The sequence below is a fragment of the Lonchura striata genome, chromosome 2 (genome assembly GCF_050655825.1).
Source record: "Lonchura striata isolate lonStrDom1 chromosome 2, ASM5065582v1, whole genome shotgun sequence".
NCBI lineage: Eukaryota > Metazoa > Chordata > Aves > Passeriformes > Estrildidae > Lonchura > Lonchura striata.
The window spans coordinates 45912708-45928545 of record NC_140704.1 but is presented as its reverse complement, the minus strand read 5'-3'; the positions used below and the strand labels follow the sequence as shown (position 1 = coordinate 45928545).

Here is a 15838-nt window from a genome sequence, read left to right as displayed (position 1 = left end):
CCCAACCTGTTGTTAGGACCCCAGATTCCCTTTTTGTCTGCATTTTAGGTAGCTGGGAGAGGCATGTGGATTTTGACTGTACTGGCATCAAGAGACACAAGACCAGGGTTTTTAGTTTATACCTTTGCCTAAATACTTGAGGTTTTGCTTCAGTGAGAAATGGGATTCTTTGCTTTGTTTATTGGCTTCTGACTTGGTTTACATAGGGCAGTTCTCCTGGGCAGTCCCATCAGTTCCTGGTCTGCTGTACAGATGAACCCCTTCCCTTCTCAACCACTCTGCCAAACCCCACATCTCAAATTTGTTAGGTACTGGGAGAAAAAATTATTTCTAATCCTTTTTTTAATATGAGGAGTGACACGATCAAAATTTCTTGCATATGTCTATTAGAGGCTTGTCTTTGTCCCTAAAGAGAAAGCCCAAGCCCTTCACTAACCTAAATGAAAGCAGTTCAAAGGAGATAAAATCATGAACAACGTCAGAAATAGCATATTGATAATCTGAGGTGTGTGTACGAAGTCCCACAGCAAGAATTCCTATGTGTTGTCTGTTTAAATACATTTAAATATATTTAAAGTGTGTGTCCCAAGGAGCCAGTAGATGACAGGCATTTTGCTGGGTGCCTATGTGCATGACCACCTTAAAAAAACCTCACAGTAGTCTGTGATCTGAGCTACTGATGAGACTGACAGTGTGAGAGAGGCAAGGATTCATCTCATTCCACCTGAACTTCCTGATCTGGCCTGACCCGAGGTGAGGATGTCACACCTCTCTGCCTGCACAATCTCCTCCAATCCATTAGTAAACTAGTTTGAAATGTAATGGGAAGGAGGTACAGAGCCAAGGAAATCTTTAACTTGATGATGCTCATCAGTAGGAGTAATCTATTCACACAGAAGCAACCCCAGTGGTAGTGATGTGCTATTTTTTAAGGCTGTACTGTCAGTAAATTATTTAATACTGTAAGCTATTTATACACATCATTTATAATAAATCCCACTGCCAGGGACAGGCATTTGACTTTTTAATAATTTGTGAATGTTTTCACGATACAAGACAACTCACATTCTTTGTGCGTGTCTTTCATTTTAAACTTATGGATTTCAAGTTACCTTGGATTATTCCTTCCAGCAGAATTCTGGGTTATACTGATAAGACATATTGCCAGGGCTAGCTGGAATGCTGCAGTTCTGCAGGTAAGACAAGAACTGCATGGATACTGCAAAAAAAAAATCACAAACTCACTCAAAACTATACTACAGGCAGCTTTGGCAAACCCTGATGTTTTCCAATGAGAACTTACATCTCTAGCACCACTAAAACACACCCCAAAGAATGGATGCACTTATGGGAGATGTGTAAACCTCTTGCCATCACCTGCTTTAGCAGACAGAAAAGCGGTATCCCACTTTGTGACTTTGGTAATACAGGTGGCTTGTCAGCAGGTCCACCTGAGTGCTGCTGCTGGGCTCAGCAGCACTGCATGACACACTGCAGTTCAGGCTCCTGTCCAGAGACCCCAGAGTTGGAGTTCTCATCCATACCCACAGCTGGAGGCTTTGGCTTGGCCAGTGCCCAATGGGATGCTGGAGGAGCACACCCAGAGCTGGCTGGGACCAAATTCCTGGCGCTGGAGGAATGAGACTGACAGCAGCTGAGCAAGTCATACTTGTAAAATGATCCTGAAAGGTGCCCTGGAAAAAAACCATTTAAACAGAGGAAGGAAGCTGAGTCCCTGAAGCTGCTCAGCTACTTTTTGTTGCTGCAGACACTGCTGGCAGCCTCCTTCACTGGGAGGCCTGTCCAAAGTGGTTGAGCTCAAAGTGTACCTTGGCAGGGGCCCAAACACACAGGGTTCATGTTCAGACATGGCCCCTCAGTGTGCCTTAAGACAACCCAAAGGCCCCCTAGATCCTTCTGCCTCCACAATGGTCACAGGCACCTTTTTCCACTGGCCTTTGTGTTTGGTCCCTGCTGATTGAAAATATTTTAAAACGGCAACCCCGCAGAAAAGTTCACCTGCAGCAGTGGGGTTTGAGCATGAAGGTAAGTGAAAAGAGACTGGCTGTTTCACACTGTCACACACATGCAGAGTATGTAGAGGGAAAGCATTATTCCAGGAGGGTCAAACTGGAGTGTTGTTAAGTGTGCACCAGGCTGGGGACCTGCAGGGCTGATAGGACTGTTTCAAGGCCACTTTTGGAAATGGGGAGTGTGCTGAGTTTGCTGAGGTGCACACCAGGGCACAGTGATAGGATGTCTGAGGATTCTGTTTATTCTTACCCTAAAAGCACTGACAGTCTCTAAACCCAGTCTCAGTTATGTGGGAACCCCTCTTCTGTGCAAATTCAAGCTGGTGCCTCATGTACATGAATGCCACTCAGTGGGAAGGAGTGTCCCATTTCCAAACCAAACTGCAGCACCAATGTTATTTCCTCACAGCTTCAAGTTGCCATGTGAGTTGATAAAAATCCCTCAGCTCACATCCTTCCCAGAAATGCCAGTCAAAACCCAAGCAGCTATTCACCCAAAGTACCAATTTTATAGTTCTGTGTGTGTCTATAATCTATTTACCAGCATTCCTATTTCAGTATGTGCCTGTTAATAAGATTAGTAATTAAAAAGCTTGATAGGAATTGGCAAGCATAGCTTCTCCGCCTTTCCCTCCCCTCCGAGCCGGACTGGCGTGGAGTGTGAGGCACGGTTGGCAGAGTACCTGAGGGAGGGAAGGCAGGAGGCTCTGCTGAAACCTCTGCCTGCAAGGAAGCAATGGAGAAATCCCGACCCTTATGGGACAATCCCCTGCAGTTTGTTTTTGCCTGCATTTCCTATGCTGTGGGGCTGGGAAATGTGTGGAGGTTTCCATACTTATGTCAGATGTACGGAGGAGGTAAGTGTGGTTTACATTTTCTTGCTTCCCTCGAGGAGGAATGGGGCAAGCTTTAAGGCAAAAGTATGTTGTCCATGTTCATTCTCTGTCCACCCAGCAAGGTCCAGGGCAGAGAGGAGGTCTGGCTTTCTGTTGTTGTACAATGTGTTTTACTGTGGCTTTATTTTATGTATTCCGTAGCATTAGGCTTCTACCTGACAGCTGCCCCAGTATAGTGGCATTTGTTCCTGTAAGTGCAATGAAACAGTGGGAAGGCCCATGTTTTCTAAAAAACACTGAGGTAGAGTGAGAGCTATAGCTCTACATAGTATTCATTTATTATATTTTTGCCCCACTGAATCACTCTGAAGGTGTCAGAAACTGTTTCATGTCCTTGTATGTTCATTCACCACCTCTGGGGACTTGGAAAATATTGAGAAGGGGAGATGATTACACTGATTTAACTTAAAGATCAGCTGTGTTATTTCAAGTACCTGTCATTAATATCTTGTCTTTTATACAAAACCTTACTTTAGGAGATGATAGCTTGGCTGCAAATATGCCTTGAAGTTGGCTGAAATGCCTTAATCAATAGGAGTTCTGCAGCTAAAGCCTCCCAGGAACCTTTGGAAATAAAGAATAAATTGATTTGTCCTCCAAAAAGAAGTAAACCAACCAAAAAGACCTCCAAAACCCTCTTTGAAAGTTTATTCTCCTTCTGGGTCCAAAGTGAGGGAGGATGATGTTTGTGGCATGTATGAGCCACAACTGTTCTTCCTTAGAAATCAAAAGTCAGTTAATTAGATTAATTCAAGATCAGTATTAATAATCTCCTCTAGTATACAGCTACCATTTTCTGAAGAACCTTTAGAAACAGGCTCTCTATAAGACAACCAAGTTTTTTACTCTTCTCATACTTCATCTGTTGTTGTAATTTGGGACCTGGCCCGATCTTGAATTTAGGGACAGGATAAGCATCTGCCTCATCTGCTTCTGGTCTCCTTCTGCCTTTTCTTCCTTTCAGGAAGAAACACTGAAATGTTAAACAGCTTTTTTGCTGTTTTTATGCTTGTTTTGTTGGCTTGTAGCTCACTTCTGAGTGCACTTGTGGTGGTAGGAGGTGGTTCATGCTGCTGTTTGAAAAGCCATCTCAGCACTGAGACTGCATCAGAGCTATCCTGTGGGATCAGGTCAGAAAAATCCAGATAATATGGTGGGTGAAACATCAGTAGAAGGTAGATGCTGCAGTGGCTCAAGCTTTCTTAGACAATTCAGATAGCAGAAATGATAGACGTGCTGTGATTTTGCGAATATTCCCCTCCACATGCTTTAAGGGTAAGTCTTCATATCTGACACTGAACTCTAGCACAAAGCTTAAAATATGTTTCTGTACACAGTCAAACTGCCTGTGATCAGTTTGCTAGCAGCCCATCACGGCAGACATCCTGAAGGACAGCAAAACTCAGACATTCTGGGGGCTTTGTGTCATTCTTTTAGCCAGCCATCTGTATTGTGGTGAAAATTCTCCGCAAGGTGGTGAAAATTCTCTAAAATGTAACTAATACTGGAATATTTGGTTAACCTGAATAGAAGCTTATTTAAGCTTCCCTGTTCATTGCAAGGGCATTGGACTAGATGACCTTTAAAAGATACCTTCCAGCTCAAATTATTCTATTATACACCCAAGAATTTTCCAGAATCCATGTTTTATAAGAATGTTTTTCCACTATTTTTCATTATATTTTCCATTATTTTTCTCTTCACCACTTATATTTATATGGGGAAAGGCAGCTCTTTCTACTGTGAAATTAAAACTCCTGACAGAAGGTTTTGCTTTTCTTAATTGTTTTATTCACTGCCCTCTTAAAGAGGATTCTGTATCTTTCCAGGGGTTCATAAAACCTATGCATACAGAACATTGTTTCAGGAACTTAAAAGCTGGATATCCAGGCACTGGGATTAGGAAGGACACCAGCTTTTTTGGCATCTTCCTTGTAGTAAAGCACAGAGCCAGTCCCTGCCCTGCCTAGCAGGGCAATAGGGCCCTTATTGCAGATGATGCTGAGCATTTGCAACCTGAGTATTTGCAGACTTTGTAACCTGTCATTATGTTCATCAGCAGTTCGCCTCCTTCTCCTCCTTCTCCTTGCTTTCCTGCAGAGAGCACGACCTGAGCAGAGCAGGGCAGATTCAAACCTCGGAGGTGCAGCTCCTCTGTCCCTAAGCAGCTGGGCCAGGCTCAGACGAGGCTGGGCTGGGTCTGCAGCAGGGCTGGTGCTCAGCGGCGCTCAGCCCTGGGCGAGGAAGCCCCCGAGCACCAGGCAGGAGCCTGAGCAGGGGCAAGGGTGCCACTGGCCAAGCCCAGTGCCTTGAGCAGAGCCAGGGCACACCACACATTTTGCCAACTATGGGGTTCTGGCCTGTGGGCTGATTTTTGCAGACAGCTGGCACCAGAGGGAGCAACACCCGGTGTCAATGAGTGGGGAGTTGAGTAGAGCTGATTCACAGCTGACAAGGGGCTGGTTTATCAGCTGCCCAGTCACTTTGGTGATTGGTTTTGGTTCTCCTCCTTGGGAAGAGTAGCACTAGGAGCAAGATCTGTGAGCAAACAGGATGCAGAGCAAGGGGCAGGGTCTTAGCGCTGGCACCCCGAGCTGCAGGGGGACACTGGGGTGAAGAACAAGCCTGAAGGCATTTCTCCTCCTTGCCAGTTGGCACAGTCAATGCCAAACATGTGGCAGCGCTGCTGGGAGGGTGGAAAACCTTTTCAAGGGCCTAATGCTGATTCTCCTGTGGTACATGGCAGAACTCCCTCAGTGGCTGCTGGGGCAGCTCGCACCCCACTGGCATGGAGCGACTGCGGGAGCTCTTAAACCTTCGACAGCTCCCTTGTGGCATAGGAAGTTATCTAACAGACTAACAAAGGGGTTGTTAATAACAAGAGAGCTGGGAGGTGGGAAATTAATTCCCAGAATAAACCGGATTATTGCTCTCTGTTTATTTCCAGGTCTTTGCCTCAGTCGCTGCATGGAGTTCATTCCTCCACAGTGCTGCACAGAGCCCATTGCAAGGAATGTTAATGCCACAGATTAAATCCTAAATAAGATATATTTACGTAAATATTTTGGCTTGCTGTAAAAAGGGAAGCAGGGAAGCCTTCACAAAAATCCAGCTTTTGACTCAGTCAGCAGCTCTTTCTGAAGTGAGCCCCAGGTTGAATACAAGGATTTTATTTTTTTCCAGCAGAAATTTAAGCCAAAGCACATCCTGGTTGCCAGGCAGGAAGGTCCTTTTCCTTTTCTTGCTGTCAGCCTTCCCATTTCTGCTGTTCCTTTTCCACAGCAGCATCTCTGTGGCTCTGCATGTGCAGGGAAGCAGGGAGGAGCAGCCCCATGCAGGAGACTCAATGCCGGTGTCCCAGGGTCTGCTCCCATTGGTGGGACCATGGGAGAAAAACCTTCATTCATTTTCTGGTGCTTATGGGCTCAGCATGGGGATATAGGTGCTTTTTAGTTTGTTTTTTTGGTTGGTTGTTTTCTATTTTTAAGCAAGACCAGACTTCAATATGTAACTCAAAACTTTCTGTTTGACATAGACATTGCTGTTACCTTTTCTTTGAGCACTTTGGCTGTGCAGCAGAGCACCCCACAATGAAGTAAATCTTTCCCTCGTCCTCTTTGTCTCATTATCAGTTACAAGGTTTGGCAGGTGTTTGGTTACCCTTTAACAGCCCCAGCCCCCAGCACTGCTCAAACCACTCGGATGCATCTGGGCAGCGCTGCCACACAGCAGTGCTGACCAACACAGTTTAACAGCAGAAATCCCAGCCCTGCCAAGTCCCTGCGGAAAATTCCCTGCTCCCAGGCAGCCAGCACCCACCAGCCTCTGGGACGCTGCCTGAAACCTCTGTGAGATGCCCTTCAGGATTGGGCTGTGTCCTCAGTACTCAAGGTACATGGACAGGACCAGAACGCAGTCCCAGCCAGCCTCTGGTACACTGACAGCATGACTTGAACACAAACAGGGCAAAGTGGTGTTTATCTTGCTGCTGATCTGCTGAAGGCTGTCTGTTGGGTCTGTTCTCACAGGTGGCTTTTTGATCCCATACCTTATCATGCTGATTGCCGAGGGGATGCCGCTGCTGTACTTGGAGCTGGCCGTGGGGCAGCGTATGCGGCAGGGCAGCATCGGCGCCTGGAAAATAATCAGTCCCTACCTCTGCGGTGTTGGTACGGTCTCAGTTTCCATCTTTATTTTCCAGCATGCAGGGAATGTGGGTGATTTTAGATTGGAGAGCTTGGTCTTTCAGAAAATACCCAGGTGGGAACTCAGGTTTTACTGGGTTTCACCAGACTGAACAAAGCCAGACACCTCATGGCATGCATTTATCCTGTCCCTTGTTGAGAACTGGGGCCAGTGCTTCCTGTGCTGGGTCTGGATTCAGAGGTGTGAGCTCCCCTGCCCTCAGCCAGACTGCCAAAATCATGTTGTGAAAGTCAGTGTTAAACCCAGCCCTTGGGGCTGCCTACACTGGGCTTTGGCCACAAGAGTACCTTCCCAATAAGCTCAACAATGAGTGTAAAATGGTGCCTTAATTTCCAGCTGTTCCAGTCTACCATTTACCAATGTCCACTCTTAGCTACATTTTTATGTTATTAAATTACCCTGAAAACCCAAGCTAGCATTAATTTGCATAAGCATACTTTTTTGTTTTTTTAATTATACATTGAATATTCATTTCCCATGGCCTAGAGTATCAAATCCAGGTCAGGATAGTCCTGGTGGGAGGATGAGGCAGTGATTACAGTGACAGGGACATGCCCTGTGCACATGGCTGTGCAGGGACAAAGCCTCTCCTGTGTCAGCCATGGTGGTGCTGCTCCTACACCCCACAGATGTTGTGGAGCCCTGGGCATTTTGGAGTTTTCTGCTGACCAAATGTCTCCCTCCATACCCACAGGAGTTGCCAGTGTTGTCGTCTCCTTCTTCCTCTCGATGTACTACAATGTGATAAATGCCTGGGCCTTCTGGTACCTCTTCCACTCCTTCCAGGTGTGTGGGCTCCCAGCGGTTCAGCTTGGCCCCACTGCAGCTGCAGAGGGTCACAGTGCTGGGTTTCATTGGCGTTGGATGTTGCATGGCACCATTGTCAACTGGGAATGGGGAGGAGGAGGGGTGTCAAAAGCTTCAAGAAACCCAGGGCTTTCCTGGAGGGAAAAGTGAGGCAGTGATGTCCTCCTCCATGGTCCTCCCAGAGACATTGGCTCACCATGCAATTCAGGTCATTGCCAGGCTTGTGACACCTTGGTCATGTGTGCCTTGGTGGCAGGGTGTCCTGGATCCTGGGATGGGCCTGTCTGGTGGCAGGGGAGAGGTCTGGCTCCACGGTAGAGGCTTGGAGATTGTCATCCCCAGGGGAGACGGTTAAAGAGGCTCAGTCCTTGGGGACAGAATCAGTCTGGTCATCCCCAAGGAAGAGGGACAGAGCTGGACTGTCCTTGGGTAGGGCGTTCAGAAGGGCTCATCCCCAGGGGAGAGGATCAGAAAGCATCAGTCCTTGGGGAGAGGGTCATTGCCAAGGGAGATTGTCAAAAGAGACCGTCCCCAGGGGAGAGGGTCATCCCCAACCCCATTCAGAGAGAAGCAAGCCCGGGCAGAAAGCCGCCCTTGCCGTCATCCTGCCCGTTCCCCAGTGGCACCTCGGCTCTCCCTGCCATGCCGACAGCCCACACTCACGCCATGCCCCTTCCTCTAGGACCCCCTGCCATGGGCCACCTGCCCCCTCAACAGCAACCGCACGGGCTACGAGGAGGAGTGCGAGAAGACATCCTCCACGCAGTACTTCTGGTACCGGCAGACCCTGAACATCGCCCCGTCGCTGGAGGCCAGCGGCAGCGTGCAGTGGGAGCAGGCGCTGTGCCTGACGCTGGCCTGGCTCGTGGTTTACCTCTGCATCCTCCGCGGCACCGCTTCCACCGGCAAGGTGGGAGCGGGCGCAGGGGCGTGGGGAGGCGGCGAGGAATCCCTGCAGTTCCTGGGGGTCGCGGTGTCCCCCCCGCAGCACCGAGCTCGGCTGCCTCTGCTGCCCTGCCAAGTTGCAGCTGAAGCAAGATCAATCAAAACACTGAGTGATACTGAAAAAATAACCCAGGGAAGTCCTTTAAACACAGCCAGCTCTCTGTCATGGCCAGTTGTCAGGCTGCTGGCCACGAGGAAAGCCATCTGCCCCAGGAGACGTCTATTCCTTGGTCTTTGCAAGAAAAACAAGACATCTACTGGACATTTTTTGCTTGCTTTTTATTCACAGCAGAAGTTATGAGGAAGTGGGGAGAAAAACCCCAATGTCCTGGCTGAGCCTGCACTAAGCAGCAAGCTGAGGGCTGTAATCCCCAAATCGTCTTAGCCAAATACAGAAAGCCAAGAGACTATAAACTAGGAATAACCTCTTAAAATTGCTGCAACTGATTCAATTAAATTTTGATTGAATTTGATTGAATTCAAGTTTGATTTTGACCTTTTATGAGCTCTGCTTGCCTTCCTTGTAGAGCAAACATGATGATGATGATCACGTGATGATCACCTTTGCCTAATGAGTTTTTGAGAGATGGTTGTGAACTGGTGTTATGCCACCAAATGATGTATAACTGAGTTTGAAAATGCTGGAAATATTTTAGATTTTTGTTTGATTTCCAATCTGAGAGAAGACGCTTGGAACAGTAGCGTAGGTCTTCAGCATCATTAAAAACTTGTTTTCCTAAAATGCAAATCTAAAGCTAGATTTTTCTGATAATATTTCTTCATAAATTAATACAGGATAACAAACACATTAATGGAAAATATTTATGTAAAGTGAGATTGACATAGAAGATTAGCTTTGTCTTACATACTCTTTAGACCAAGGTCTTTACCCTCTTTCCTCAGGTCGTCTATGTGACAGCCTCTTTGCCATATTGTGTTCTCATCATATACCTCATCAGAGGATTAACACTTCATGGAGCTGTGAATGGGCTCGTCTACATGTTCACACCAAAGGTACAGAAAAACTGTACTGAATTTTTCAGGAAATTTTATTGGTTATTGGGCATGTAAGTTTTTAAAGGGTCTTGGTCCTCCTTTTTTTATACTGATTTTTTGCTGCAGTAACATAGGTCTGGCAGCTGGAAACCTCAGCTGGGAATGGCTGGAGGCTGCCATGGTGCCCATAAACTGCTTGCTTTTTCCTGCAGAAAAAGAGCTTCCCATTAGCATAACCTATTGCTTTCAGTCAGAGCAGTAACCCTGCCCAAGAACACCCCTGAGCTGTAATGAATGCACAAAGGGCCCCATCCCTGCAGGCTGGAAGGGGCAGTGCTGGGCACTTAGTGCAACTTCATGGTCTTGCTCTCTCGTCTGGCTTTTGCAGCTGGAGCAGCTGTCGAACCCCAAGACCTGGATCAGCGCTGCCACGCAGATCTTCTTCTCGCTGGGCCTTGGCTTTGGCAGCCTCATCGCCTTTGCCAGCTACAACGAGCCCAGCAACAACTGCCAGAGACACGCCGTCATCGTGTCGCTCATCAACAGCACCACCTCCATATTTGCCAGCATTGTCACTTTTTCCATCTACGGCTTCAAGGCGACCTTTAACTATGAGAGCTGCATCAACAAGTAAGAGCCTGGTGTTTCACTGGTTTTCTGCTGTTCTGGGGCAGGTGACGGGGGAGGTAAATAAATAACAGCACGCAGCACTGCCAGCACTGCCCCAAGACCAGAGCTGATACTGCTCTAATAAAGCTAAAGGAGCTATTCAAAGCGATGAAGCCTGAGATGAAAGGTCAGAGCGCTTTGCCTTTTGACACCTGGGTGCTGCTTCCAGGCACAGGCCTGATCAAGAGGATGAATTTGCCTGGGCAAGTCACAGAGGCACTTTCCCCTGTGTTCTTGTCCTGGCCCATGCTCCAGGGAGTTTGGGGGAGCAGATTAATAAATGCAGTGATGCTAAGATCCCCTTTTTTAAGGCTAAGCCCTTGAGTTCCAGGAGCTCAGCCTCCTTGGCTGTGATGCTCTGCAATTGCCCAGCAGCCTGCAGGATTGTGTCCTGTAGCTGCAAGCTTGCGTGCAGTCCCTGGCACAGGACCCATGGCAGTTACACATTTACTCATATTTTTAGAGCTTTCAATCCATCTGTTGATCAGAAAGGAAACCAAGCTGGTAGTCCTTGCTTGTTGACAAAAGACTATAAAGTTGGTGGGGTGTGGATGTGAGACTGCAGGGCAAAGGGGAAGAGACACCAGCCAGCACTGGCCAGCAACCAAAATACCTGCCTGGGAGCAGCAGTGCAGGTGCAGGAGCCGTTCCCTCCAAGGCACAAATGAGCACAAGGTTGCCGGTGTCCTGACACTGTGCTGGAAGTGCTGCTCTCACCCAATGACACTGAAGCCCTGGGACCAGCAAAGCATTCCTGTGGGGCCGATGGAGAAAAGGGATGAGGTGCCCTCGGCCTGAAAGCCAATAAATTCCTGTAATCCTTCCCAGGGTGATCCTGCTGCTGCTGAATGCTTTTGACCTGGAGGAAGGCTCTTTAACAGCAGACAACCTCAATGAGATGAAAGATCACCTCATGGCCACCTACCCACAGGAATATGCCCAATTAATGCCACAGATTAAAAACTGCAGCTTGGAAGCTGAGCTAGACACGGTGAGTTGCCACGTTGTGGTGTCTCCTTTGCTCCCATTGAGCCCAGACACTCCATGTGAGCTCAGGAGCTGTCTGGGCAGGGCTGGGGATCATTTCTACCCCTCAGGATGGGGCAGGGGCTCGCTTGAGTCATTAGCATGCTGTGTCCATGCTGTTGGGATAAACCAGTCAAGACCTCACCTGCCTTTGCTGTGCAAAGCCACACCTCAGGTCTATGTTGTCATTACACAGAGTCACTCACTTCTGTCTTATGTCCTTTATCGAGCTGAGAAGCTGCCTGTAACTCAGTTTTGTCCCCTTGTCTCCATCAGGCTGTCCAGGGGACAGGACTGGCATTTATAGTCTATTCGGAAGCGATCAAAAACATGGAGGTGCCTCAGCTGTACTCTGTGCTCTACTTCTTTATGCTGCTGATGCTGGGCATTGGCAGCATGCTGGGGAACACAGCTGCCATCCTCACACCACTGACCGACAGCAGGGCCATCGCCTCCCGCTTTCCCAAGGAGGTGATCTCGGGTAAGCACCTGCCAGGCTGCAGCACACGGTGAGCACGTGTGTGTGTGTGTGAGTGTGTGTGTGTGTGTGTGAGTGTGTGTGTGTGTGCAGAAGCTGTGATGTCCACTGCTGTTGAGTGAAGTGCCACTCCACGCTCTGACCTTGGGCGAAGCAGGGAATAGCAAATATGCTGCTGGAAGGGTTGGCCTGCCCTTGTGAAATCCTGCAGCCCTTTCCCTTGGGAGCTCCCAAAGCAGGACAGTTGTGGCTGTTTATTTCCAGGCTTCCCAACACACACAAGCTCTTTCAGACTTGTGTCTCCAGACTGAAATTCCAAGGGAGGGTACAAATAGTTGCAGCAGGTAGCTGTTCAGTCACATCACAAGTATCCCCACTATAAACCACCTCAGTCATTGGTCAAAAGAAATATGTGCTTCTCTCTGGGCATGGAAATCAGTTGTCCTACCTTAAAACTTGTTTTAGCTGGGTGCCCAGTGGCAACAGCAGATGCTGCATGCATGTGTGACAGGGCTGTAGCTAAGACTTGGTTGTCTTGACCATGTCTGGGATGATGTGCTGTGACTGTGCAGGTCTAAGGAGCAGCAGTTTAATGACAGTCACACATGCAAAGGGACAGGTCTTTTCCACAGGGGAAAAGAAAATTCTTCTCCTCAGAGAGAGCTGCTCAGCAGAAATCCCACCAGCTTGTTAGTCACAAGAAGTGACATTTTCCATACACAACTTCCAGGTGTAATGGCAGGATCCCTGTTTTATCCACGCAGGTGTTGTGTGTTTCATGAATTGTATAATTGGCCTGATCTTCACCATGGAGGCTGGAAATTACTGGTTTGACATCTTCAACGACTACGCAGCCACCCTCTCGCTGCTGCTCATCGTGCTGGTGGAAACCATCGCTGTGTGTTACATCTATGGGATAAGGAGGTAAAAGCTGGAGCCTGCTTCCTTCATAGTGAGACAGCCTGGGGAGCAGCCACGGGCCAGGAATAAAAATACTGCCTTGGGATAAATTTTTCTCCTGTGCTATAGGATCAGCAAGGGGATGGGGTCTCCTCTGACCTGCAGAGCCCTTCCAGGCCTTGTCTCAGGGCTGTGAGGGGCCAGGCTGGCTGACACTCTCTGCTGGCAGGGCAGTATAAGAAGCTTTACACACAGCTCCCTGCTCTTGTCTTTGATCTCAGAGCAGCTTCTACCAAAATTCTGCTCCTCCCATGACAGGAATTCAGCATGAGCACAAGAGTGACAGTGAGTTTGGTTTCAAAGGTGGTCACCTCGCACATTGTATGTCTCCCAAGTCAATCCTTGTGGGTAAAAGGAAGCTTTAGAAACAGAAGTTTTGAACAGTGAAGGCATTTGAAAATAGCTGAAAGGAAATGCTTCAGCATTTGCTTTGTTATTCTGCCAGCACAGAGGGTGTCCAGGCACATACGTGGGTGTTTCCTCCCTGATGAGTTCAAAGCCTTCGAGTCAGATCCAGGTCTCCTGTGAGATTTTAGGTACCATTCCCAGTGTCAGCACCCCCTCAAAGACAGTCAGTTAACAGCACTGAGAATACTCAGCTACACAAACCCAGCCGTTTTCTCCACAGTATTTCAGCATAATTCCTTTCATCAGCTGACACCAGCAACAGCCCGAGCTTACGCTTCAGGCAGAACTTTCTTGCTGTACCTGTTTCTAGCTCCTCTCTGCAACTTGGGATTCTCTTGGAAGCCTCACTGTCTGTTTTGATTTCCCCCTTGCTGTGATTCTGGTGAGCCAGCTTTTCAAAAAATAATTCTCTGCTCATTTGTGTTCAATTGTACTCCCCTTTCTCATCTGACATACTTGATTCTCTAGGTGGTTTTTGAAGTAAATCAGAACAAGGCATTCATCGAGCATCTGTAGCCAATCTCAAAAATACACATTTGGTTTTCTTCACAAATTTTTTTTTTTTTTTTGGAACAGATTTGAGAAAGATCTTTACACCATGATTGGATGCAAGCCAAACTGGTATTGGAAAATTATGTGGGCTTTTGTTAGTCCACTGCTTATTATAAGCCTATTTATTTTTTACCTCACCGACTATATCCTCACAGGAACATTGCAATACCAAGCATGGGATGCCACACAGGTAAAAGTTTTGGGTTTGGGCTTTTTTTCTGTTTTAAACCTTCCTTAGTTCCTGCAAGGATACAAGCTTCTTTCCTAATAACACTGTTCCACAAAATCACCTTCTAGAAGTGAGGAGCTGGAGTCAGGACCATCCCTTAATTTTGTGGAAAGGAAAACCAGGGAAAATTTGACTTAGTCATGATGCAATGATTCTGTAAAATCAACTAATTTCCCTCTATGATTGTTAATCAACCCTTCATATAATTAAATTTCATTCATGTTGAAGACTCAAATATAATATTTAAAAATACACTTAAAAACCCCTACTTTTAAAGTGTATTTACTTTGAACAAAATTAGTGTTACTTTAACAGAACTGAGCTGCTGCTGGAATAGTTTTCGTAACTTCCATATATATTTTTCTTCATGGCCAGAAAACTTTCTTAAGAGTACTGGACTGTGCATTTATCACAGAGCAATTACTAATGGATAAGTAATCACTGGTTTTGTAACATTTTGTGGAAATGTTTCCATCACGCAGGAACAAAGCACATAATTGTTTTTATGTCATGGCCAATTTAGGACTTATGGCAGGCCTGCCTGTTGACTGGGTGTCAGCATGAGCCCACAGGCTCCAGGAGAGGAACAGAGACCTGACAGAGGTCAGGCCCAGCCACCTCATTAAGAAACACAAACCAAGCCAAAATCTGCTCTTTACAAAAGCTTGCAGAGGTTCCTGCCAATCCTGTTGTCAGCAGCTCTGTTCTTGTCAGTTTTCAGTGTGTGTGGTTGAACAGAGAACACCGAGGGCAGCTGTGGGCTGCCACAGACTGAGAACGCTTCTCCGAGGTCCGGTTCCGATCCATACACACAGCTTGGCTCCTGGCCCAACGCCGGGACAGATCCCACAGATCCATCACTGCTTTTCTCCCTTGCAGGGGCAGCTGGTGACCAAGGATTACCCAGGCTATGCCCTGGCAGTGATCGGGCTGCTGGTGGCATCTTCCACCATGTGCATACCCCTGGGAGCACTAGTGACTTTTATAAGGAAGAGACTGAAGAGGGAACGAGTTTCAACTGTTGCATGAAAGCTGACAGCTGGATTTGGGAAGACCTTACCCCCGTCACCAGTGACTGGGCACTTCTGGAAGACAGCAGCAACCATTATTTGTAGCAGCTACTTATAGAGTTGGGAATGGTGGGTGCTATATTGACCAAAAAGTGCTCTTGGGAGGTTCCACAATGGTTTGGGGGGAAAAAAGCTCCTCTGTAACAAGATGAAGCTTTAAAGTGGCCTCTGTAAGAGGTGAGGAGAGCAGCTCACAAAATGCCAGCTAGCACAAATTAACCAGCACACCAGCCCATTACACAACATTAGGTGATTCTTTTCCACTGCTGTAGCACTTCCTGTGTGGAAACATGAACAACCAAGCATGTTCCTGCACCAATTTACCAGCAAACGCCCCCAAACCATTCAAGACACTTAAGCATACTCATTGTTTGAAATTACATCTGTATTTTGTAAACAGGTGAAACTGTTGAAGTCTGGCAATGAGAATGTGACAATTGCTTTCCTACATGGGAGTAATCAGAAGAATGGCACTGGGAGATAAATGTGACTAACATGGCTTCTTTTATATTTGTGTCCAGCAAAGCAGTGAATATATATATTTATATATGCATATATCTATA

At 47.2% G+C, this 15838-nt stretch overlaps 1 protein-coding gene across 1 annotated transcript; it reads left to right on the top strand.

Annotated features, from left to right (window-relative positions):
* The first annotated feature begins 2670 nt into the window (after positions 1 to 2670).
* SLC6A20 (solute carrier family 6 member 20) lies at positions 2671 to 15369 on the top strand. Its single transcript, XM_021553271.3, has 11 exons — positions 2671 to 2890; positions 6958 to 7098; positions 7830 to 7921; positions 8625 to 8852; positions 9791 to 9901; positions 10272 to 10513; positions 11381 to 11543; positions 11855 to 12059; positions 12821 to 12980; positions 14001 to 14166; positions 15085 to 15369. Exons 1-11 carry the CDS (start codon positions 2770 to 2772, stop codon positions 15232 to 15234), a joined length of 1779 nt encoding a protein of 592 aa, XP_021408946.2. The 5' UTR covers positions 2671 to 2769; the 3' UTR covers positions 15235 to 15369.
* The last annotated feature ends 469 nt before the right edge of the window (positions 15370 to 15838 follow it).